The sequence below is a fragment of the Ascaphus truei genome, chromosome 8 (assembly GCF_040206685.1).
Source record: "Ascaphus truei isolate aAscTru1 chromosome 8, aAscTru1.hap1, whole genome shotgun sequence".
Taxonomy (NCBI): Eukaryota; Metazoa; Chordata; class Amphibia; order Anura; family Ascaphidae; genus Ascaphus; species Ascaphus truei.
The window spans coordinates 74724631-74752318 of NC_134490.1; the positions used below are offsets into that span (position 1 = coordinate 74724631).

At 44.3% G+C, this 27688-nt stretch overlaps 1 protein-coding gene across 3 annotated transcripts in view; it reads left to right on the forward strand.

Moving 5' to 3' along the window:
- The window catches only part of ADGRA1 (adhesion G protein-coupled receptor A1), a 692353-nt gene that overhangs the window by 177277 nt on the left and 487388 nt on the right, over window positions 1-27688 (forward strand). For all 3 annotated transcript variants that reach the window (XM_075612706.1, XM_075612707.1, XM_075612705.1), the window contains one exon: window positions 1459-1678. In XM_075612706.1, coding sequence (XP_075468821.1) covers window positions 1459-1678 — 220 coding nt within the window. The remainder of the gene's footprint in view (window positions 1-1458; window positions 1679-27688) is intronic.

Here is a 27688-nt window from a genome sequence, read left to right on the forward strand (position 1 = left end):
GAGGAGTCAAATGTGTCCCCTAGGCAGCGTGCTTACAGGGTGGATGATGTTGCTACTGACAGTAGAGAAGGGGGAAGTGGGCCCGGTCTTGGGAGAAAGTATGAGGCGCTGTGTCTTCGGCATGTCATGTTATGGCTCAACGCAGTGGTGCACAAAGTTTCCCCCCTGCGCCTGCTCTCCTCCCCTGCTCGCACCTCCCCCACTCCCACCGCTCGGCTCCGGCGTCAAATAACGCAGTGGGGTCTTGTGACCCCTGCGGCGTCATTGGACAAAGGGTTACCATGGTGTAACGTCGCCGAAGTTAAGGTAGGAGAAAGTTACAGAAGCGCCTCGCGGTCCCCCTGCATTTAATTTAAATGCCTTGGGGGAGAGTGCCGGACCTCCGTAACCGCGCGCTCCCCCTCGAAAATGCCGCACCGGTTGATGTCACGGCTTCCTATTGGCCTGCAAAGCGCGGGAGCTTTGAAAAGCAGCCGCTACATGATCTCTGCTAGTGGTGCGGCTTCCCGCATCCCCTACAGAGGTAAGTATCTTCGGAAGCAGGGGGTCCCCGGAGCTGAAAATAATGGGGTTCTGCTCCAGAGACCCCCTGCTTAAATACTATGTTAAAAAAGTCATTTGCAAAAAAATCCGCCCGCTTGGAATGCCGCTTTAAAATCTTTATCAAGCTTTAAAACTCAATGTGCATGGTCACCTGACCTCATACATACTGCCATTTATTGGCACAATGCAAAACTCGTGCAAAAAGGGCAACATTTTGGTCATTTTCAAGCAATGTGAACTTCTGCACAAATTGCGCAAACAATTATGCTGAGTACTTTGTTTTTCTTTTGTAAATATGGCCCAACATATGTTTTCCCGGTACATGTGATCTAAAGCAAGTCTTTCTAATATACAGTGCCTATATATATATATATATATATATATATATATATATATATATATATATATATATATATATATATATATATGCAAATACAACTGTATGCTCATCTGCATGTCTTAGGCAGGTCTGCAACCCCGCCTTTCGCCATTATCACCCAGCATACAGCACTTCCACTGCAGCAAGGGATTCTGGGAAATGACATGCAAATGAGCACACAGTGTCACTTTTTGCCTCAAAAACCATTTTGACATGGTTCCCTATAGGCTTAAGCTTGCTGCATGGTAACAGCTTTGAGCACAGCCAGGGTTAAGGTGCATACCCAGAAAACCACAGACAGCTGTTTCGACCTTGATGGGTCTCATCAGTGTGGGGTTGATTCTAACTGGGTATGCAAAGAGGCTATGGGATAGGCTATACCATAATACTGAGTTAAGTTATGGTGAGTAAAAAAAGTGACAAAAACCCTGCACAGGAAAGCAAATATGCAAATACAACTGTATGCTCATCTGCATGTCTGCATATATATATATATATATATATATACAAACACAGTTTCTTTTTTTCCTTCTCAGATACAGAAGGATCATTGGAAATACCTCTATTTGAACTAATACCATCACAGAAGCAGGTGGTTTTTCATGGGGATCGCCTTCCATTCCACTGCACAGCAACTTATACCACAGACACCACAAATATTTATTGGCTTCATGATGGACAACGGATTGAAACTGAGGAGGAACGTGGGGTATTTGTTGAAGAGAGCATAATACATGACTGCTGTTTAATTACACGGTAAAGTACCAGAATACATTTTTTTCAATGCTTTTTCTTGTTACTACAAGGTTGCTATGTAATATGTAATTAGAAACTATAGGACAGGTGATTTTTTTTTTTTACAATTGCTTGGATGAATGCAGCGTAAGTAATTGTTATTCTTGAACCCCATTTTCTAGTTATAAGATTAAAGGAGCAATCCAAGATGGCTAATTTTTTAAGTTTAAAATAAATAAATATATATATATAATTGAAGCAGGGGGTCTCTGGAGCTGAACCCCGTACATTTCAGCTCTGGGGACCCCCTGCTTTCGGAGATACTTACCTACGAAGTTGATGCCAGTAGCTGCTCTGGCTCAGCAAGCCGGGCTTTCAAATTTGAAGCTCCCGCATCACATGGGCGAATAGGGAGCCGCATCGATGATGTCATAGCTTCCTATTGGCCCGCAGGCTGAGAAACATCGGAATAGCAGACATATTGTGAACCCTGGTAGCCGAGGAGAGCAGCTACCGGCACCTAATTCACAGGTAAGTATCTATGGTCCCCGGAACTGAAATCAACGGGGTTCAGCTCTGGAGACCCCCTGCTTCAAATATATATATATATATATTTTAAATTGCACAAAAATCTGCCACCTTGGATTGCCTATTTGAAGTAGTAAGCAACAGTAACACGGTACCAGGCCAATATTATTGAAGAACAGTTGCAATACTGGCCATTCAACTGGATCGCCGATAGTACCTTGTAAGAGGAACAAAAGGAAGTATTCAGATGGGCCTGATTTTTCAAGTTTAGTGTTATTTCACAGTCAATGCAAAACATCTGGTCGTGTGAAAATGCTAAACAAAATAGTGAGACTTGGACTTTTTGAATCTCCTGCCAATACGAGTTTGATTATTAAGCGCGTCATTTAAAAAAACAAAACAAAAAAAACATGTCTTTTATTGAAGGATTTATAGGAGGGGTCTGGGATACAGAAAATAAAAAAGGCACGGGGGGGGGGGGGGGGAGAGGGGATTGTGATGGGGGAGGGAGGGGGGAATATTTGCCACACAGTATTTATTTCAACAATCACAAGATTCTGGTAGTGTGCAATTTTTTTTAAACTTGTATTTTATTCATTTTTAAATAAATTGTGGGGCGTAGAAAAAGAAAAAAAGGGGGGTACATAATGAAGACATCGGGGGTCGGGTTATTCATGACATTACCTTTTCACAGATGTTTTGAGTTATACAGTCTTTATAACGGCATTATTATGTACTATCTTTCTTTCTTTATATTTCTCATCTCCTCTCTTTTTATTTCTTTTTTTTTGTAAACATTATATAGTGTATCGTATACTGTAATGCTTTGTGTCTAGATGGGTCTCTGTGTCAGTCAGCTCTCAGAATAAGTTTGAGTCCGGTATTTTGGCAGAAATCGAGCCATCGCTGCCATGTTGGTACAAACATAAAATGAGTGTCATTTATTAGGCTGCAAAAATCAAAACACAAAAGGGAGCCCAGAGCTACTTCCAATATGACAAAAATACACAGTGAATACATATATATATATATCTCATCACCTTGAGAAAGGTCCCGTGTGTAGGACAGAAACATTGGATATGATGTCTCACTAATACAATTCTTTTTTGACTACTTGTTGGAGTGCTGCCTCTGATATTCGCTCATACGGTATCGTATTGCCTATATATATATATATATATATATATATATATATATATATATATATATATATATATATATATATATATACAGTGTGTGTGTGTGTATGTATGTGTATATAGATATATATATATATATATATCTATCACAGAAAGAAATCAGCGCTAGGACTAACACAAATGAAATATTATAAGTGAGTAAATGGGTGACTAATAAATGTACTGACCCAGGTGAAATGAGCTAGCAGGATGCAGCCCTAATGAGGATATGCCTATCCTGATTAAATGGAAGAAAGAAAAAAGGCGCAATCCTGTATAGCAATAAAAACAGGAACATTTATTAATTAAGCAGGGAAGGCTAGGTGACTGAACAGATTAAAACAAACACAATGATGCCAATAGACACAATAAACACAATATATGACAATAAAAAACAAGAGTACACTTGAAAATAAAAAAGAAGGGAAATGTGACCAAAAAATATCCAATAACGCAAATGTAGGAGGCAGTGAGATGTGGGAGGAATTGTCACTCGATAGGTAGCAAATGACTGGAGAAACAAATGGGGAGAGGTAATTGACCCGTCAGATGATAGATTGCGGATGCAAACGTGGAAAAATCAGGCTGATATTGACCTCTATAGATGGAGATGGGGGGTAAGCAAATAGCATAGGCAAGGGATTAAGGAATGGTTTCACCAAAGGATGTAACCGCGATGACCACAGGGGTCTCCGCGTCCCTCCATCAGCACACAAACGAAATCACGCTGGAGATGAACATGTGATGCTGATCCGGGTAACACTGAGACGCTGTTCCACTTCCACTTCCTGGATTAACCCCTCACACAAGACAGCTGTATTCGTTCAAATTGAATATTCACTCATGTCTCTGCTTGATGTCAGACTCAGACTCAGCCAGACAGACAGACAAATGCAGCCTTCCACTTTGTTCCGCCAATATAACTGAAATAGTTGCTCTCACTCCTCACATGCGATTAGGCACTCCTCTCACAGTCAGCTGTCGGACATTGATGACGCGAACTTTCATATAATTCCAATCAATTCTATCAAACACTTTTTCAGTGTCAAGTGCTAGGAGAGTCATTGGTATTTTGTGTTTTTTGGAATATTGTATAGTGTCTATCGCTCTCCTTGTATTATCCACTACATGTATGGTTGGGATAAAGCCTACAGTACCTGGTCTGGATGGATCAATTTGAGTAAATACACATTCAATCGATTTGCTTGGAGAACATTTTTTTATCTGTATTAATTAAGAAGATCAGTGTATATCTTTTACAGTTAGTGGGGTCTCTTCATTCTTTGTAAATTACTGAGATATTTTGGGGAAATGTTGCTCCTTGGAGTACTGAGTTGTATAGTTTTTACATTTGGGGAATTAGTAATTTGGGGATTTTTTTTTAGTATACAGTATATTTGAGAATTCATTCGGACCGGGGGCCTTTGCTGATTTTAGGTCTTTAATTGTTTCTGCAATCTCCTCATAGAAAATTGGTTTCTCTAGTTTGTTCCCCCCCCCCCTTCCCCCCATAATATAGTCTAGGGGGACCCACGGCATCTGTAAACTTGTGTATATTTTCTTTTTTATGCTTAGTTCGACCTGTTTTTCCCCGTCATATAATTGTGTGTAGTAGAATTCTTTGGCAATTAGATCAGGATTAGAGGTTATTTGGTCTGTTTTTTTTGCCTTATTGAGCTAATCTTATTATATGGTTTGCTTTCTCTTAATCTCACTGCCAACACTGAATCTGCCTTACTTGCTTTTTAAAAAAATGTCCTCTTAGTCCACATCAGGGACTTCTCTGCTTCGGATATTAGGCATACATTTAGCTCACATCTTAGGTTTGCCAGTTTTTTTAATGTTGTTTAATTCATGGTTTGTTTATGTTCGTTCTCTAGTTCCTGTATTATTATTTTTTTATGTGTTAATCCTCTCGAGCCTTGTTCTTTTCCTGTAGGATGCTACACTAATTAGTTTGCCTTGGAGTACTGCCTTGTGGGCTTCACATAGTGTTCTGAGGGATGTGACGCTGTTTTGGTTCATTTGAAAATAGTGATTTATTTCTGCTCCCACCTCTGTCAAAATCTCTGGTATTTTTAATAGTGCTTCCTTTAATCTCCTGGAGAGGTGTTTAGTTTGAAAGTTTAGGTTTGCTATCTTAATGTCTATAGATGTGTGATCTGACCAAGTGATTTAGTTCATCTTCATTTTTGTTACAGTATCTTGGGGATTAAGGTAGTGTTAGTGAATAAGAGGTCTATTCTCGAATGTGACTTGTGTGGGGCGGAGCAGTATGTGTAATATTTTGATTGTGGGTGTTTCTCGCTCCAGTTGTCCACTAGGTTTAGGTTTCTCAAATATCTATGAAGGGTAGTGATCATATTTTCTATTGTTCTGTTGTGTTCCTTCCTTCCCGGGTAGCCTATCAGGGGCGTATCAGGGGCCACGTTAAAATCACCTCCCAATATCACCTCTCCCTCTTCAAGAAAGGAAGAGCTATTTTCATTGTGTTTTATGACTAGAGGTGTCAAAAGGTTCCTGAAAGCAACCTTTTCAGGAACCTTTTGACACCTCTAGCCATAAAACATATCCACACCGGGGGAAGGAGTAGCACAGATAACATTCCAAGAGACACTGTTATTAAGTATACCTTTTGCTTGCTTCATTCATTGGAACATCCCCGGAAGAAGAGATCAGTGTATCTCGAAAGCTCGCACAAATAAAAGCATTTCGTTAGCCACAGAACGGTATCATCTATTTATTTTTTGATTTTATATATATATATATATATATATATATATATATATATGAAGAAAAGGGAAGAGAGAGCGCATACCCATAGCGTAAAATAGTCAATTTTAATGAGGGGAAGGGAGGGAAGGGGTTAAGAAATGCGCTTACAAGAAAGCAGTAAAATCAAGCATTGTGTGAATAATCACCACCATCCGGTTTGTATCTGCAGTATCCTGGGGCAGTCCCGATCGTGCAGCAATAGGATCAGTGTCCAAACAGATGTCCAGGGCTGGTGTATTCCATATACACGTGTAGGGTCCTGGAAAGATGGCTCCTCGTGGATCAAGCCTTTGCAGCAGTCGCGCGGTCCAATCAGTTCCGGCGCGCGGTGATGACGTCAATGCCCATGCGTCCAACGTGATGACGCTCCCTGACGCGTTTCGTCACTCACGGGTGACTTTCTCAAAGGGAAGTATAGAGAAGGGGGAGGTCCAGTACTTTATATGCTCTCCAATTATCTCGATCACTGGGAGTCTCCCCTTCTCAGCTGTATATACGCTTGGTGCTAATTAATATTTGTTAGATGCGCACAATGCATATTAAAAACCTTTGAGTTGAAGGAGTAAAGAAAAAATCTTATTCAAACAACAATTAATTAGATGAAAAAAAGGCACATAGTATTCATATGGGGAGTCAACCTTCACATAACATGACAAAGTATACATCAATAATTGATAAACCTGTCATACAAATATCGTGAAAGATAGACATGCAAGGAATGCATATTTATTACAAGTCGTGCATGTATATGGTCCACTCAGCTGACATGACCATTCAAAATATAAAAGGTATCTCCCTGTATAATTACATATAAAAATACAAATTGCATACAATTTAACAATACCAAATTGTGTTGAAAAACATATAAATGTAATTCCAATAATTAAACAGAATCAAATGAAAGACACAGCAAGAAAGCATTATTACCAGATATTGAACCCTATAAGGAGGGCAATTTCCCATATTAACATATGCCTAACAACTTAAGCACAGTGCATATATTTATTCAAGTCTATAGGCCAGGGCAAAGCAAGGTCTCAAGAGGGGGTGAACTGGGATATGAATGTAGTAAGTGAAATATTATGTGCTTGTAGATAAGTGTATGAGTGTAAATATAGAAAGTTTATCAATTACTACTATATTAAAAATCAATTATATTACTACCATTATGTGAATAATTCTAGTGGTGATGGAACTAAGTCCAAGTGTGACTATATTTGTGCGTGAATAATTGTAATAAAAACTATATAATAAAAATAATTAGTGTATAGTTATTTAATATGTACTATGTGTGTGACCATACACCAAAAAGTGAATATAGTGTAAGCTAAACTAAAATAGTGTGGTCCCAGCTCCGGTACAGGAGAGGGTGTGAGGAGGGGGGGGGGGGGGGGGAAATGGGAAAGGGGGAAGGGGGGGGAAGGGGAAGGATTGGAGAAGAATGGGATAGATAGTTGGGAAGGGAGGGATCTAGGATATCCCAAGGAGAGATCCAGACAAAAGATTGTGGAGGGCAGAGGAAGTCTAGCAGGAAGAGGCGTCCAAGCATCATTTTACAAAGGTACTCACATCCAGGCATTCATTAAGTCCACCCGGGCTTAAAGTGCCCAATCGGTGGATCCAAAAAGTTTCCCGCCTACATAGAGTTTTAAACCGATCACCGCCTAGGGTATTTGGTGAGATGGTCTCAATTCCCATTACTCGCATAGTTTTAGGGTCTTGTTGGTGGAATGTTTTATAATGCCTGGACAAACTATGGTTGTTGAGACCCTTAATCACATTTCTCCTGTGTTCCAAAAAACGCGTTCCAAGAGTCCTAGTAGTACGTCCAACATATTTTAAATTACACCCACACTGGATGATATATACGACGTACGTACTAAGACAGTTAATGGAACTTTTAATTGCATGAGTGGCCCTTGTATTAGAGGAACTAACCTGAGTCTGGCTAAGGAGATGCCTACAAGTGATACATCGGCTGCGACCGCATAGGTGGTTGCCTGGTGGACCCTTTTGGACCTTATCAATGGTGGAAGTGGACGAGGACCTTAATCTAGTGGGGGCTAGAATGCTTTTAATGCTTCTAGCCTTTCTGTATGTCACAGTAGCCCTATCGGGTAAAGTGGGTCCCAAATGGGGGTCACACTTAAGAACTGACCAGTGGTTATTCAAGATCCTATTTATGGCTTTAAATGACTGGTTATAATCAGTAACGAACCTTGATGTCGATGCCTCCATCCCTGAATGTGCTGTTGGTGAATCGTAACCGAGACGAGTCCCCTTATGATTTTTCTTTTTAGACTGATTCAGTAAGGTAGATCTGTCGGATGCACTCACCTTGTCAAAAGAGTCGGAAATCAGTGCTGGATCATACCCTTTAGAGAGGAACTTTGTTCCTAATGATGCAGACTGGTTCTTGAAATCCATATCCCTAGTGCAGTTCCTACGTAGTCTGTGGAACTGCCCCAAGGGAATGTTGTTGAGCCATTGTTTGTGATGGTTATTGGACGCATGGACATAGCTATTTACAGACACAGATTTGAAGTGTGTGGTGGTGATAATATTCAAATCTGTGTCTGTACTAAGAGCCAGGTCCAGAAAGACAGTGGATGATTTACTGATGTCAAATGTGAACTTTAATCCTAGCAGATTGTCATCGAAGGAGCTCAAAATACTATTTAACACCGATGTTTCTCCATCCCAAATGATAATAATATCATCTATGAAACGGCCATAGTATACGAGACCCGCCCCAAGCAAGATGTTCTGCCAAACGGAGGATTCCTCCCAATACCCCATAAAGAGGTTGGCATAGCTAGGAGCGAATCTCGTACCCATGGCCGTTCCACAGATTTGTAAATGAAAATCACCTTCAAATAAAAAATAATTGTGTGTGAGGATGAAGTGAATACATTGTAAAATAAATTGTTTGTGTTTTTCCGGAAATGATAAATCCCTGTCCAACCAATACTTAATTGCTTCTATCCCCCTGTCATGTTCAATGCAGGTGTACAGTGATGTAACATCACAAGTGGCCATGGGTACGAGATTCGCTCCTAGCTATGCCAACCTCTTTATGGGGTATTGGGAGGAATCCTCTTTTGACAAGGTGAGTGCATCCGACAGATCTACCTTACTGAATCAGTCTAAAAAGAAAAATCATAAGGGGACTCGTCTCGGTTACGATTCACCAACAGCACATTCAGGGATGGAGGCATCGACATCAAGGTTCGTTACTGATTATAACCAGTCATTTAAAGCCATAAATAGGATCTTGAATAACCACTGGTCAGTTCTTAAGTGTGACCCCCATTTGGGACCCACTTTACCCGATAGGGCTACTGTGACATACAGAAAGGCTAGAAGCATTAAAAGCATTCTAGCCCCCACTAGATTAAGGTCCTCGTCCACTTCCACCATTGATAAGGTCCAAAAGGGTCCACCAGGCAACCACCTATGCGGTCGCAGCCGATGTATCACTTGTAGGCATCTCCTTAGCCAGACTCAGGTTAGTTCCTCTAATACAAGGGCCACTCATGCAATTAAAAGTTCCATTAACTGTCTTAGTACGTACGTCGTATATATCATCCAGTGTGAGTGTAATTTAAAATATGTTGGACGTACTACTAGGACTCTTGGAACGCGTTTTTTGGAACACAGGAGAAATGTGATTAAGGGTCTCAACAACCATAGTTTGTCCAGGCATTATAAAACATTCCACCAACAAGACCCTAAAACTATGCGAGTAATGGGAATTGAGACCATCTCACCAAATACCCTAGGCGGTGATCGGTTTAAAACTCTATGTAGGCGGGAAACTTTTTGGATCCACCGATTGGGCACTTTAAGCCCGGGTGGACTTAATGAATGCCTGGATGTGAGTACCTTTGTAAAATGATGCTTGGACGCCTCTTCCTGCTAGACTTCCTCTGCCCTCCACAATCTTTTGTCTGGATCTCTCCTTGGGATATCCTAGATCCCTCCCTTCCCAACTATCTATCCCATTCTTCTCCAATCCTTCCCCTTCCCCCCCCTTCCCCCTTTCCCATTTCCCCCCCCCCCCTCCTCACACCCTCTCCTGTACCGGAGCTGGGACCACACTATTTTAGTTTAGCTTACACTATATTCACTTTTTGGTGTATGGTCACACACATAGTACATATTAAATAACTATACACTAATTATTTTTATTATATAGTTTTTATTACAATTATTCACGCACAAATATAGTCACACTTGGACTTAGTTCCATCACCACTAGAATTATTCACATAATGGTAGTAATATAATTGATTTTTAATATAGTAGTAATTGATAAACTTTCTATATTTACACTCATACACTTATCTACAAGCACATAATATTTCACTTACTACATTCATATCCCAGTTCACCCCCTCTTGAGACCTTGCTTTGCCCTGGCCTATAGACTTGAATAAATATATGCACTGTGCTTAAGTTGTTAGGCATATGTTAATATGGGAAATTGCCCTCCTTATAGGGTTCAATATCTGGTAATAATGCTTTCTTGCTGTGTCTTTCATTTGATTCTGTTTAATTATTGGAATTACATTTATATGTTTTTCAACACAATTTGGTATTGTTAAATTGTATGCAATTTGTATTTTTATATGTAATTATACAGGGAGATACCTTTTATATTTTGAATGGTCATGTCAGCTGAGTGGACCATATACATGCACGACTTGTAATAAATATGCATTCCTTGCATGTCTATCTTTCACGATATTTGTATGACAGGTTTATCAATTATTGATGTATACTTTGTCATGTTATGTGAAGGTTGACTCCCCATATGAATACTATGTGCCTTTTTTTCATCTAATTAATTGTTGTTTGAATAAGATTTTTTCTTTACTCCTTCAACTCAAAGGTTTTTAATATGCATTGTGCGCATCTAACAAATATTAATTAGCACCAAGCGTATATACAGCTGAGAAGGGGAGACTCCCAGTGATCGAGATAATTGGAGAGCATATAAAGTACTGGACCTCCCCCTTCTCTATACTTCCCTTTGAGAAAGTCACCCGTGAGTGACGAAACGCGTCAGGGAGCGTCATCACGTTGGACGCATGGGCATTGACGTCATCACCGCGCGCCGGAACTGATTGGACCGCGCGACTGCTGCAAAGGCTTGATCCACGAGGAGCCATCTTTCCAGGACCCTACACGTGTATATGGAATACACCAGCCCTGGACATCTGTTTGGACACTGATCCTATTGCTGCACGATCGGGACTGCCCCAGGATACTGCAGATACAAACCGGATGGTGGTGATTATTCACACAATGCTTGATTTTACTGCTTTCTTGTAAGCGCATTTCTTAACCCCTTCCCTCCCTTCCCCTCATTAAAATTGACTATTTTACGCTATGGGTATGCGCTCTCTCTTCCCTTTTCTTCTATAGATGCCCTGTGGACGTGGTTCGTCCACTTTGGAGAGCAGCAGGAGACCCTTCATACCAGGATCCATATCATTATTGGACTATCTGAGGACTGGTGTTCATACTCTCTTTTTTCTTTTGGCTTTATTTTTTATTTTTTCTTATTACTATTAATAGATCATTTGTTTTTGGTTATAGGTCTATTTAATATCTGTGTTAGGATAATCCAATTATTTTATTGTTTAAGTGTATAGATTAATAATAGTTTTTGCACAGTTGGTGTATAGGATATATATTTATTTGCCCAGTTAACCTTAGCATAGGCGCTGCTTTCCTTCCCCCTTTTTTATATATATATATATATATATATATATATATATATATATATATATATATATTGTGACAGAAACCAGGGGATGGTAATAAATTCCATATATAGGGCTCCCAGGATACTGAACAGTTTCTGTCCTGTTTAGGCAGAACAGGGCAGCCTCATAATACATGCACTCCATCCCACAGTTTGGCAAGTGCTGGAACTGAGGGATGAGGGATCCAGACCAGAGTTTGTTTGCTGCCTTATTTCTGTCACCTGTCCTGCTTATTAGAAATCAGGTACTTAAGACAGATTTCCTGTTTCCTCTCCCCTCTCCCCCAAGAGCCTGGAGACAGGAAGGCTGCTGAAAGCAGAGAGGGGAAAAGCCTCTCCCCAAACAGGTTAAAACATTCTGCTCTTTTTGTCTAAAACTGCAAAGTTCCTTATTTTGTTGTTGGAAGTGGAAAAGCCACTTCCACCCTGAGTTAGGGAAAATCTAAGTGTAGTTATTGCTCAGGTGAGCAGCTTTTTGTTTTGATGTGTTTATGTTGTATGCACTGTGGCAGTCTCAGTGCCTGGGACTGAATAAACCAGGCATAGCCTGTTTAAGGAACAGCACGTTACGCCTCATCATTTAACCTACCCTAAAAGACCGTGTTCTAACAGTCCCGGACAGACGGCGGAGCCCCGGAGTAAGGCGTTTTTCACATACACTGGCGACACACTTTATTCGAGCTCGGCTAATCCCACGAATTCGGGTATACCCGGGTGTATTGAGGTTTGTGACTGTTTTCTGCCCGAGTGCATTGGGTTATTTTCCAGGCAGGGATTGAAGCATTTTATTCCCGCTGGCTGCAATACTGCACACTACATATATATATACTGCATTACAATTCATGAATTTATGCCATCTGGTAGACACGCGAAGCATTGCAGCCTATTAAATCCTAATCATTATCATTTAACAGATCAGCCGCCCGTCAGCCAGGCATGAACCCAGGCTGGGAAGGCAAACGCAACGGGGCTTGTCAGAGGTGAGGAGCGGCGCATTCCAGGTATCTGCCAGGTACATACCGGGTATTTGCTCGAATAAAGTGTGTCGGTGCAGTATGGTGGAGAATGCGGTCAGAACACTAAAAGGTCTGCGGGTTAAAGAACTAAAAAAAAAAAAAGTTTTTTTCCTCTCTCCAAACAAGATGGAAGACGTGGTGAGTGCGCTGGTACGCAATGTCGCTGTCCAGAAAGACGCGAATGCAGCCCTGCAACAGGCAACTGAAACCCAGCAACAGCTGTTAATAGCCCAGCAAAAGACTAATGCAAACCAGCAAGAGACTAATGCAAACCAGCAACAGGCGAATGCAAACCAGCAAGAGACAAACCGCTTGCTGAGAGAGGAGCAACAACGGTTCGCTCAGGGTTTACAGCAGGAACTCGAGATCCTGAGGGAGACTATCAGTAACCTTCCACTGGCAGAGGCAGCCCCAGTCCCAAAAATGATCAGGGCAAGCCACTACCTTCAGAAGATGGGGCCCTCGGATAATGTGGAAACCTATCTTCTCACGTTTGAACGCACGGCACAGAGAGATGGCTGGCCAGAAGCTGAGTGGGCCAGTCTAATCGCACCCTGCCTAAGCGGCGAATCCCAGAAGGCTTACTTTGATCTAGAGCCAGCCGAAGCTAACGTCTATGCAAAATTGAAGTTCGAGATCCTCGCCCGCCTCGGCGTAACCACGGCTGTTCGTGCCCAAAGGTTCCACGCATGGTCCTTCACGATGGATAAAGCCACCTGAAGCCAGATGTATGACCTCATCCACCTCGCTCGGAAGTGGCTACAACCCGAGATCAACTCAGCAAGCCACATCGTGGAACGGTTGGTCATGGACCAGTTCTTGAGGAAACTTCCCTCTGCCCTACGCCGTTGGGTCAGTCAGAGTGACCCCCACAATGCAGACGAGCTTGTGGCCCTCATAGAAAGGTACAATGCAGCAGAAGAGCACCCGCAACCCTTAGTCGTGGAGCAACCCCACTACCCAAGGTTCCAGGACTCTTCCAGAGATGGTAAAAGGGTACCAGGCTTAAGGGGGGCTGAAGAGCGACGACCGCCTTCACACAGCACCAGCAACAGTGGCTCGCACACTAAGGGCAACAGCCAACATGGGGAGCTGGAAAAAGGCTCTAAGTGGGACACAGACTATGTACCTAAATGTGTAAATTGTTATGAGAGGGGCCACACCGCGAAAGTCTGTCCACTAAATGCTGAACCCATGCAATGCAACAGCGTTGAACCTTATTCGCTGTGGTCCCAATGTATGGGCTCTAGCCCAGAGGACCCCTTGAATAACCATCTGTGGGCATTTGTAAAGGTTAATGGTAAGAGGGTTCGGGCACTTCTTGACTCTGGGAGCATGGTCACACTAGTGTCCGAATACCTGTTGCCCATTAAGAAGAAACAGGTAAACAGTTCACAAAAAGTGGCAATTTGTTGTATACATGGGGATAATCATGAATATTCCACTGTTGATGTTTTTTTTGAAACAGAGTTTGGTTGTTTAGATTTCAAAGTGGGTATTGTACCCAAACTGGCACATGATGTTTTAATAGGGACCGACTTTCCCCATTTTCTAAAAATGTGGTCCTCCTCTCAGAATAGCACCCAGAGTTCAATAGCGGACCATAACGAAGTAACAGAAGAAACAAATCCTTTCCCTTTTTCAGAAATAGAGGTTGACGAGGGCCCAAATAAGAAGGGGGAAAAGGAGGAGTGCTGTAAAATTCCCTTCCCCATGGCTACCTTGGTTGGGAATACCCCAAATCAAGATGTTGTACAGGCACTTACCACCCCAGAACAGGATAAGACCCTCGCTGACCTAGAGGTCAGTCCTGGGAGTTTTAAGAAGGCCCAGTGGGAAGACCCCACATTAGCGGTAGCAAGGGGGAATATACGGGACCAGAATAGTACTCCTGGCCAACCAGATAGGTCACTTGCCTACCCCTACTTCGAGGTAGAGAATGACCTAGTATATCGGGTTGATAAAAGGAAACCAGTTACAACTAAACAATTGTTGGTACCACGGACATTCCGTAATGTAGTATTACACCTCGCACATAGTCACCCATTGGGGGGACACCTAGGGGTGGATAAGACAAAAGAAAAGGTTCTCCGATGCTTCTATTGGCCTGGGGTTCTGGCAGAAATTACAAATTATTGCTCCTCATGCCCAGAATGTCAGATCACCGCCCCGTTCAAAGCGTACCGTTGCCCATTGGTACCCTTTCCCATAATAGATGTGCCATTTGACTGGATTGCTATGGATCTAGTAGGACCCCTAATAAAGTCCGCAAGGGGACATCAGCATATATTGGTAATATTAGATTATGCCACCTGATATCCGGAGGCAGTTTCCCTACGTAGCACCTCTGCTAAAAACATAGCAAAAGAGTTAATAGTTCTGTTTTCCCGAGTCGGAATTCCTAAAGAGATCTTATTTGACCAAGGAACACCATTTATGTCCCAAGTAACAAAAGAGTTATGTAAACTCCTAAAAATCAAGCATCTCAGAACCTCAGTCTATCATCCACAAACAGATGGTTTAGTGGAACGGTTCAATAAAACCTTAAAGAGCATGTTACGCCGGGCAGTCGATAAGGATGGGAAAAACTGGGATTGTTTGTTACCATACCTGTTATTTGCCATTAGGGAAGTTCCCCAATCATCCACAGGCTTCTCCCTATTTGAACTATTGTATGGCTGACACGCAAGGGGCTTACTGGATATAGCCAAAGAGACTTGGGAACACAAGATTACCCCTTACAGAAGTGTAATAGAGCATGTTGCCCAGATGCAGGACCGCATAGCTGCATTCCTACCTATACTGAGGGAACACATGGAAAAAGCTCAAGAAGCACAGAGGAATACGTATAATAAGGGTGCTAGGGTCAGAATTTTTTTTCCAGGCGATAGGGTGCTAGTTCTGGTTCCTACCGTAGAGAGTAAATTCCTTGCTAAGTGGCATAGGCCATATGAGGTCTTGGAAAGAGTGGGAGAAGTAAATTATAAGGTGAGACAGCCAGGTAGGAGGAAACCTGAGCAAATTTACCATATAAACCTACTTAAGCCCTGGAAAGATAGAGAGGTCTTGTTAACCTTAGTACCCCCAGGTCAGTCAGAGAATCGAGAAACTGACCCAGAGGTTAGCATAGCTGAAACCCTGTCCGTTCATCAGAAACGAGAGGTTCAGAATTTAGTGAGAAGAAACAAAGAAGTCTTCTCTACACAGCCAGGTAGAACTTGCGTAATTGAACATGACCTAGTCTCTGAACCGGGGGTCCGAGTTAACCTTAAACCGTACCGAATCCCAGAGGCCAAAAGAGAGGCTATAAGTTTAGAGGTTAAAAAAATGCTTAAACTAGGCATAATTGAGGAATCCCAAAGTGGGTGGAACAGCCCTATAGTTTTAGTCCCAAAGCAAGATGGTACAACAAGGTTTTGTAATGACTACCGGAAACTAAACGCGGTGTCAAAATTTGATACTTATCCTATGCCCAGGGTAGATGAACTTGTTGTGTATCTCACAACCCCAGACCTAACAAAAGGGTACTGGCAGGTTCCCCTCACAGAAAGGGCAAAAGAAAAGACAGCCTTCTCAACCCCAGACGGCCTCTTTCAGTATAGGGTGCTGCCTTTTGGCTTACATGGAGCTCCCGCCACATTCCAAAGAATGATGGATAAAATTTTAAAACCACATGCTCGGTATGCTGCCGCCTACCTGGATGATGTGGTAATCCATAGTGAAGATTGGCAATCCCACCTTCCAAAGGTCCAAGCTGTGCTCGACGGAGTTCGGTCTGCTGGACTAACTGCTAACCACGCTAAATGCACTATTGGTCTGGAGGAGGCCAAGTATCTAGGGTATTCTATTGGCAGAGGTTTACTCAAACCCCAAACACTCAAAGTAGAGGCGATACAAAATTGGCCAAGGCCAGTTACAAAAAAACAAGTAAGGAACTTTTTGGGGTTAATTGGGTACTATAGAAGGTTTATTCCTAATTTTGCAACTAAGGCAACCCCACTAACCGACCTCACAAAAGCAAGAGGACCGCTAATGGTAAAGTGGTCCCCCGAAACCGAACAGGCCTTTAGAAGCCTGAAAGAAGCTCTCTGTGCCCAACCAGTGTTGGTCACACCTGACTTCTCCAAAGAGTTCGTAGTCCAAACCGACGCATCTGAGGTAGGGCTGGGGGCTGTACTCTCCCAGGAGTCTCAGGGTGAGGAGCACCCCATCCTTTATTTAAGTAGAAAACTAAATCCCCAGGAAAAAAATTACTCCATAGTCGAGAAAGAGTGTCTCGCAATAAAGTGGGCTGTAGAGAGGCTCAAATACTATCTGTTGGGGAGAAAATTCCGGTTGGTCACAGATCATGCACCCCTCACCTGGATGTGTCAAAACAGGGAGAAGAATGCTAGAGTGACCAGGTGGTTCCTAAGCCTACAACCCTTTAAATTTTCTGTGGAACACAGGTCAGGGCACAAACATGGCAATGCCGACGGGTTGTCAAGGATGCATTCCCTAATATCCATGGTCGCTCATCCCTTGGGGTCTGAGCTGGGGGGGGGGGGGGGGAGGATATGTGACAGAAACCAGGGGATGGTAATAAATTCCATATATAGGGCTCCCAGGATACTGAACAGTTTCTGTCCTGTTTAGGCAGAACAGGGCAGCCTCATAATACATGCACTCCATCCCACAGTTTGGCAAGTGCTGGAACTGAGGGATGAGGGATCCAGACCAGAGTTTGTTTGCTGCCTGATTTCTGTCACCTGTCCTGCTTATTAGAAATCAGGAACTTAAGATAGATTTCCTGTTTCCTCTCCCCTCTCCCCCAAGAGCCTGGAGACAGGAAGGCTGCTGAAAGCAGAGAGGGGAAAAGCCTCTCCCCAAACAGGTTAAAACATTCTGCTCTTTTTGTCTAAAACTGCAAAGTTCCTTATTTTGTTGTTGGAAGTGGAAAAGCCACTTCCACCCTGAGTTAGGGAAAACCTAAGTTAAGTTATCGCTCAGGTGAGCAGGTTTTGTTTTTGATGTATTTCTGTTGTATGCAGTGTGGCAGTCTCAGTACCTGGGACTGAATAAACCAGGCATAGCCTGTTTAAAGGAACAGCACGTTACACCTCGTCATTTAACCTACCCTAAAAGACCGTGTTCTAACAGTCCCGGACAGACGGCGGAGCCCCGGAGTAAGCCGTTTGTCACAATATATATATATAAATATATATACATACACACACATACATATAAGTATAACAAATTAATATATAACGCAAACAAAACTAAAATTATTGTGAGAATGAAAAATTAGATTTTTTTTTTTATAAATATGCGTTTTTAACATTAAAAAGCACTAAAGGGGAGGCGCATGCGCGAGGGCAGAGAAGATGGATGCGTGATCCCATTGCTCTGAGCCCCGCTCGTAATCTATTGAAATAAATCAACCTTTATTATAAGCTAAAACCCGGGAATTTAACTCCTAAGAATCTGTCAAACTGTCGGGATGGCGAAGCGACAAGCCAAAACCCCGAAATCAAAGGGGCTCCCACAATATTTCCCCAGCACGAGAAACAGCGCGGCTGAGGCAGTAATGGCGCCGAGTTTGAATCAGGGCTCTGATTCAGAACGGGAAGGAGAGAGGGAGGACGGAGACAACCCAGAATACCAACCAGTGCGGCTCTGCGATTTTAATCGCCTCTACACAGATCTTAAAAATCTCCTTCAGGCAGAAATAAAAGAGATGGGGAGGGAGATCGGGAGCCTGGGGGAGCGCACGGGACACGTGGAGACCCAGTTAGATATAACCTCCACGGCCGCCAAACGCAACACAAAAAAGGCAGCGGAGATGCAGATCCAAATCACTGACCTAAAAGAGAAGCAGGAGGATGCCGAAAACCGCGAGCGGCGGAACAATATCAGGATTCGTGGGGTCCCTGAAGATGCAGGGGAGTGCGAGGAATTCGTTCTGAGATGGCTGGGCGAGCTGCTGCCGGACATCCCCAAAGAGAGACTAGAAATGGACCGTTGCCACAGGGCCCTGAGAACGAGGCCTATGCAATCTGAGCAGCCGCGCGACATCATAGCACGCCTGCATTACTATAAAACCAGGGAGGCCATCCTACGCAGGTCTCGTGAAACACAGTCGGTGGAATTTGAGGGGGTAAAACTACTTATCTTCCAAGACCTGTCCCCCCTGACCTTGTTGCGCCGCAGGGCCCTCACCCCAATCACTAAAGTGTTAAGGGACCACAGCGTGCGATATAGATGGACTTTTCCATTCGGGCTGTCCGTCAGCAAAAATGGCAGGGCCCACTACATGAAGGAGATCGGAGAGGGAGAGGCTTTCCTTCACAGGCTGGGGCTTAAGGGGGCACCAGTGCCACCGGAGGAGGTGGAAGAGACCCCGGGCCCCAGCTGGGCAACGGCGGGACAATCTCCCCGATCCCCACGCACCAAAAGCTGAATCCCAGCATAGCTATCGCTTATTACATCCCGTGTTGTAAGGGAACCATGTTTCCCAGTTTCCAGTTAAAGTTAAAGTTGCCCGGTAAAATGTTACAGGCTTGTATTCCCGTTGTTGAAGAAGAATCCGCAATAAGATCCCCTCCGGTGGGAAAAAATCCTCGTTTGCCTATCTGTAAGAGACTATGCACTTACCTGGGAGATAACAGATGAAGGCCCAAAGATGGCGACGTACACGAGGTAGGAGAAGCATCCAGTCTGGAACGCAGGAGCAGGAAACCACCATCAGCCAGGCAGAGAACACGCACACATCCGTCCGGGTCGAAAGACGCTCCCAAAATGGCGGCGGCCGGATGCTCGGGCGCTGAAACCGGAAGGGTGCGGGCGGCCATCTTGCAGGGGGCAAGGAGGAGATCCAGTTGTCGCGAGGCAGTGACGCGCACCACACGAGAGGCCCTGACCAGCGGGAGATTTGAATTTATTCAAGCGCTACAGCTACAGACGGAGAGGCAGCGGTGAACAGCGACGGAGGAAAAGAGACACTATCCCCACACTCTAGAAAGGGAATCGGGTGGAGAGGCCTTCGGAGGAGGGTAGTGGGGCAATAAATTAAACAAAATACAGAGGGCTTACAAGGTGGTGGACAGCAACCAGGGCTGAGGAAAGATGTAGGGGGGGTTACCCATAGGCTGGTGGGTCTAAGCGGGATAAGAGAAGGTAAACTGAAGGAATACGAAGGTAGGAGAAAGTAAGTAAGGGGAGGGCGTAAGGGAAGTGTCAGTAGCTGGAAGGAGACGGGAAGCAGAGAGAAGGAGAGGGGTAGGATAGCGAAGGGCAAGGGAAGTGGAGGAGGTGAGAGAAGAAGGCAAAAGCAGGTGTCCATATAGGAGAGAGGACGTTACGGAAGGAGGAAGGTAAGCAATAGCAAGTAGACGTGAGATAAGAAGGTTAAGCAGGTTGAGAGGGTCAAGCAAGTTGGAAGATGAGACACTATAAGGCATAAAGGGAGAGTGCACCACAGAGGGTATTCGGGGAATAGAGTAAGGGGTAGAGGCCACCCAACCGAATAGGGGATCATAGATTTGGGATTAAAGCGGCGGAAACAGATGCCTGGGTTAGCATCGAACATAGGAGTTAATAGGAATAAGATATGAAGGTTATAGTTAGTTTGTTGTTAGAGGAGTGGGGTGGGAGCTGAGGGATCTCGGCCTGCTCTGCGGTCCGCATGGGCCAGGGGCTGGGAGGGGGTAGTCCCAGCGAAGTCCTTTGGGTGGGAGGGGGATTAAGAAGTGAAGTGACATCAGAGGGAGTTCCAGGGCGAGTGCCCAGTCCCCAAAGGCATTGGACTCTGAGCCAAGTTGGCAGGGCCACAGCTCGGAGGACATTAATTGTTTACTGTTTTATGTGTGTCTTCCCCCAGGTTTTCCTATTGTCTCTCCCCATCCCGCAGGACCCACCACCCGAGGATCACCACGAGCGTAGCAGGAAGGAGACTGCCTTACTTCGGTCTGGGTTAGTAGCGAAACACATAACACTATCGCCACATGTCGCAGGTTCAACCTCTCCCCAAGATGAATAACGATCTGATCCTTATCTCCCATAATGTTAAGGGATTTAATAACCCAATAAAACGCAGAATTGCCTTCCGGGACTATATCCGTAGAAGGGCGGATATAGTGTTTGTTCAGGAAACTCATTTTTCTAAATCTAATCATCCCAAATACCTGGACGGGCACTACAGGACCGTTTTTATGTCCTCGGCGACAGTAAAGAAAAGGGGGGTGGCTATATTAGTGCATCGAAGAGTGCCCTTCCAAATGGTTAAATCGTATAAAGATTCAGACGGAAGATACGTTATAGTCACAGGCACAATTAATAACAAGGAGGTCACATTAAGCTCAATATACGCCCCCTGCGAACAGGCCCCGCAATTCTTTACGTCATTTTTCGATAAATTACACAAGGTGGCAATGGGTTGTATATTCCTCGCTGGAGACATGAACCGCACCCTAGACCCAGACCTGGACAGATGCACGGGGACTAACTTACCACAGAAACAAGATGTACTAACCATACTCCACGGGCTGCACGATTGTCAGTTACTTGACATTTGGAGGGAAAAACACCCCACGGAGAGAGCATACACTTTTTACTCACACCCCCACAACAGATACAGTAGGATAGATTACTTCCTGGTTTCTAAGAAAGCGGTTCCCATGGTCACCCATACTGGGATCCATGATATTTCATGGTCGGACCACGCACCGATTGAGCTGCGGTGTGCTCTGCAGCTCCTGGACAGACCGGGGGCGAACTGGAAATTAAATGAGCTGCTGTTAAAAAACCCATTATCGGAGCGGGCGATAGGAGATAAAATCAGGGAATACTTTGATATTAACACGGGGAGTGTATCTTCCCACTCTACACTCTGGGAAGCCCATAAGGCAACCATGAGGGGTCTTCTAATGAATCTAGCAGCACAAACCAAACGAGCTAAGGAGTCCCAGATAAAAGATCTGCGAGGGAGACTGGCACACCTCTCCGCATGTCATAGTCTAAATAAACAGAGCGCTACCCTTAAGGAACTCTCTGACACCAAAACTAAACTCAATTTGTTGCTAAACTCCAGAGCCGAGAGGGAGTTGGCCTGGTCCAAGCGTAAGTTTTACGACAAAGCCAACAAACCAGATACCTTACTTGCCAAGAAATTACGTAACAAACTCCCTAATTATAGTATTTCCTCTATCCGCACCAAGGGGGGGGACCTTACCTCCGATCCCAGAAGAATTGTTGAGGAATTTAAAAAATTCTACGAAGTTCTCTATGATGGAGATAAGGTCAGCCACACACAGAAAATAGAGGAAAAAACCCAGAAATTCCTAAAAGAGGCGCGCCTTCCCAAATTGAGCAGGGCAGAAAAGGAGGCACTACAGGGTGACTTTACGTTCGAAGAACTATCAGAGGTTATAAAGGCCCTTAAGCCAGCTAAAGCTCCGGGACCAGATGGTTTTTCAAATTTATATTACAAAAAATACCTTAAAATATTAGCGCCACAACTATTAAAACTATTTAACGAGATCTTAGCGGGGGGCGCCTTTCCATCCCAGATGCTCCAGGCCTCAATCTCCCTGATCCATAAACCTGGCAAGGACCCGGTAGACTGTAAGAGCTACCGGCCCATATCCCTGATCAATTCCGATGTGAAAATATTTTCTAAACTTATAGCTAACAGGGTGGGCATTGTCCTGCCTGGGCTAATCCATCCGGATCAGGTGGGATTTATTGGAGGAAGGCAGGCAGCAGACAACACAAGACGGATCATTGATTTGATCGATCTGGCCAATAGAAAGAATATCCCGTCTATGCTGTTGAGTCTGGATGCCGAGAAGGCCTTCGATAGGATTGACTGGTCCTATCTGAGGGCAGTACTAGGAGCATTTGGGTTCGAGGGACGCCTCCTAGAAGCCATCTTAGCCCTGTATAAAGGCCCCACAGCTAGGGTGCGCCACCAGGGCTTCCCATCGGAGCAATTTAACATCTGTAGCGGGACGCGACAGGGGTGCCCCCTGTCCCCTTTGCTATTTGCATTATGTATAGAACCCCTGGCGGCCCATATTCGCCTAAGCCCAGATATAACAGGGATAGACGTAGGGGACCAACCCCACAAAGTGGCATTATACGCTGATGACGTCATTTTGACCCTGTCGAGACCGCTCACTTCCCTGCCCAATGTCTTTGAGATTCTGGGTGCGTTTAGCCTCATCTCCGGGTTTAAAATTAACCAGACAAAATCTGAAGCCCTAAATATTAGTCTCCCGCGCCCAATGGAGAAATTAATCGAACTAAATTTTAACTTTAAATGGCAAGCCTCCTCAATCAAATACTTAGGTATCCAAATTACCAAGACATATGACTCATTATACAAAGCTAATTATCCCAAATTATTTCAAGCTCTAAGGGAGGATATGAGGGTGTGGGCGGGGTTTGGAATTTCTTGGTTTGGAAGAATTCATAGCATTAAGATGAATCTTCTGCCAAGGGTGCTTTACCTGTTCCAGGCCCTGCCAATACCATTGGTGCGGGCAGATATCCTCGCCTTACAGTCAAAGATCATGAAATTCATTTGGCACAAGAAGAGTCCAAGAATTGCTAAGAGTATATTAACTAGACCCACGATTAGAGGAGGACTAGCGGTACCTTGTTTGATGGCATATTACAAAGCAGCTAGATTGGGTCAGATCGTCCAGTGGCACCTGGACCCGTCCCTGCGGAGATGGGTGGCACTGGAGAAAACCTGCTGTGCTCCAATTGAGCTGTATAATTTAATTTGGCTGCCAAAACGCTGCGACAACACAGTGGGGATGCTGCTACGGACCATGGTGAACTCTCTGGCGGTGTGGAGGAGTTCCAAATTTAAACATAAACTAACGACAAAACACTCCTTGATGACCCCGCTATTCGATAACCCAGATTTCGCCCCGGGGATGGCCGGAGAGCGGCACTTTAAAATTTGGATACAGTCGGGATATAAGCGATTATTGAATCTGAAGGGGCCTCAGTATATTAAAACATTCGAACACGTCAAATCAGAAAAAGGCCTTCCAAACACTGAATTATTCCGCTACCTTCAGATAAGAGCATTCTATAATGAATTTCCAATTAGACCAGCCAGGACCAATTTCGAGCAGCTGTGTTCTAGAGCCACGGACACACGGGGACTCACCTCTAGATTATACCGGGAAGTGATCTGCCCAAGGGGACCTGACGCCGACAAACTGAACTACATGACTAAATGGGAGACAGACCTAGGGGAGACTTTAGAGGACAAAGACTGGGAGTGGATCCTACAGGCGGCAGCCAAAAGCTCCATATGCTCTACGTTAAAAGAGAACGCATATAAGGTCATGATGCGCTGGTATCATACCCCATTACGTTTATCTAAATTTGTCGGCGGTTATTCCCCGCTCTGCCCAAAACAGTGCGGGGAAACAGCAGACCTAGTCCACATGCTGTGGTCCTGCCCGAAGGTACTTCCGATTTGGGAGAGCATTAGAGCTTGGACACAAAGTATCCTCGATTTAGAGGTCCCCCTGGACCCGTGGCTGTTCTTACTGGGCAGGCGGGCTCAGGGGCTGTCGAAGTCGGCACACAAACTGGTGGCACATATGGCCACAGCCACACGGTGCGAGATCGCAGCATTGTGGATACAGCAAGATCTTCCAGTCATTTCTAAAATTCGAAACAGATTGTGGCAAGTCTGCCAGATGGAACAGTTGACTAGCTGGGTCAACGACTCTGGCCGAAATTTCTTAAAAGTATGGGAGCCATGGCTCATCCAATCCGACATCCCCGGGGTAGATGCCAGCACGATTTTGCTATAATACACACAAGTGCGTTCTCTGGTGACGGAGCGGAACATACTATAACACAGGCACATGACAGGTAGGATCCCCCCCCCCCGACTATTCGATTTGGAATCAAGAGGTGGAGTCGTCAGGAGCCACGGAGAAGGACGCCTTACGGATCGACAGCAGATCTTCCACAACCAAAGAAAAGGGTGGCAGTCCATTCCCTTCCCCCCCCCCCCTCCTCTCCTTTTCCCCCCTTTGATGTTTTTTCCTCTGTTGTCTAGTCTCTGGTCCAGTAAGTCAGGTTTGTCTAGTCTTGTGAGTGTATGTTGTTAGTCCCTCGTTGCTCTTGAGTGACTTTACCCCCGATAGTGAGAAGGAAAAGGGTAAACCTCGGGGGGTTTCAAATCGTTTACAATGGGATGTGGCATAATGTTTTTGATGTGAAACCCAATAAAAATTTTGAAGTTGAAAAAAAAAAAAAAAGCACTAAAGGTTTAGAATAACCCTAAAATAGCAGTTTGTAAAAAAAAGAGTGTAATTTCTCACAACAGAGAAAGTCTCTTTGTTTCACCAGTTACAGTATACTTTGAGTTCTGTTACATTTTCTTATATATCCCTTTGTTTCCAAATAAACTGGCAGGACAATCAGGAAAAACTTCTGTGATGCCACAAGAATCCCGTCGGCACGGTCCAGCCAGTTTCAGTTATTTCAGGTTATATTTGCTTTCCTGCAGGAAAAGGGACTACAAACAATGCTACTCGGATCCATTAGTAAAGGAGCTCCACACAAAGGCATTACATTCTAGCGGAAATATTTCCCTTCAATCAAAATCCACCCTTAAAAACCCCATAACGTGTTTTGAAAAGCAGGGTCAACTTCTGGTTGGTCTCCCTTATAGGTCAGTATGTACTGTATAAGTCTATATAGCAGGGGTTCTTCAGGCCCTCCAGCAGGTGAGGTTTTCAGGATATCCCTGCTTCAGCACAGGTGGCTCAATCAGTGGCTCAGTCTTTGTCTGAGCCTCTGATTGAGCTACCTTTGCTGAATCAGGGAATACTCTGCTGCTAGGAGTGTCTCTGTCACTGTCATTTCTCTGATGGACCTGCACCGATCTAACCACCATCAAGCCGGCCCTTGCTCTGATGTGTAGCGGCGGTAATGCTCCATCTCCTTTGGGTCCCTGTCGGGCCTTGTACTACACTCTCTGTCGGTTGTCAGTATCCCCATCTCAGATACCGAATGCCATCTCATGTCCTTCTGAGTGAGAGTTCACCATGTACCCTCTGATTGGGCTGACTCAGGTTTGCCTCGGGGTTGCGGCTTGGGAAACCTCTCTAAGGCATAGGCTTCCTCTATGTGATTCACGAGAGTAGTGTGGAGCCACTCCTATGAATACTATCTAAGTTGGGCACTGTCCCTAACTTTAAAACAATAAAGGGAATCCTTACCCTATATCCTACACTCATCTATATTACATCCTATTCACAGTGAGATCCCTCTTCTACAACTCCTCCTGGGACCTGACCTTCTAGAAATCTCTCCCCCTCTCCCCCCTCTCCACTATCACTAGTCAGAGGAGGACAGGGCTATCATTCTGCCTAGTTGCCCAGCACCATGTCATGGGGAAAGGGGGTTACCCTGTGTGGACCACAATTAACTTTTTAAGGCCATAATAAACCCAAAGGGGGGTGTGGGACAAGGGGTTACAGTAGCTTCTGAGGTTGCAATAGAAACTTTTAGACTGCAATTTCATTTGAAAGGGCAAGAAGAATCCTCCTAAATTAAGTAAAAATACAATGCATACAAAAATGGTGATCAGCGCGGACTGCTAGTTTAAAGGTCAAATAGATGTCACTGACGTATTAACTAATTCCTTCCACTTTTAAAATAGGACTACTTCCAGTGGGATACCCTTCAATTTAAATCAGCAATTCTGCTATTCACCAACCCTGAACCAAGAAGCCTCTCATTCTTTAATGCTGGTTAACGGGGTTCAAAAGCTATTCACTTTCTACTTGCATTCTCTTCCTGCAATGAAAGAGATAAGCAATCTTCTGCACACTGAAAAGTGTATGCGGGGAACTTTTAAACTGAGCTTGGAAAACATTAGCGTTGGTTACAGATTATACTTCTTGTGGGACAAATCCAAGCAGCACATCTCTAGAGAGAACATACCACAACATCTATTTACTTAGTCTACTGTAAACATTCCCAGCCCAAGTAGCTCAAAATAAAGTGTTTTCGGGATTTTGTAACCACTTTAACATTGTAAATTTGCCAAATGCAAGAATTAGAAAAACAAATCATTTGATACATTGTATTGCATGTGACTCTATTAATTCCTCCCAAATTCCCTCTATTGATGTTATCCCAATTGCCAAATGTCCCAAAGCAACAGATGCAGCTGTCTGAACCGTTTCCTTTTGTGAGGTAAGCCTGGGCGCACTGCAGTATTCTGCGACAACATTACCATGAAATCCTCTGCAAACTCTGTGATACTCTGAGGCATGCCTGGGTATTTTGAGGCATCTGGGGCAACATTGAGGCCCGCTGCACGGAATGGGTATCTTTCGACGCGTCATTTTGCTGCAGCCGGTTAGCCGCAGGCATTTTTCCGCCACTCCACCACAGGTGATAGCTAGCCACCGGCCGTTTCACCGCTAAGGTTAGGAAGTGGTTAGTGTTAGAGGGATTAGTGTTAGTATTTGGGGTTAACTTTTAGGGGTTTTAAGGTAAGAAGTGAGGGGAGCGCAATCTTTTTCCCCTGCGCCCCCCTGACGGCTGTCCTCTCCGCGCCCCCCTCCCTTCCTCCTCCTTACCTTTGTTCCCAGCATCTGGGCGTCATAACGTCACGTTGCCATAGCAACGCGATGTCACATGACCCGCGGCGTCATTTGATGGCGCGTTGCCATGGCGACGCGTCTCCAGATGCCGGCTGAACCATGGTAAGTAAGGTTTACAGAGACTTTGC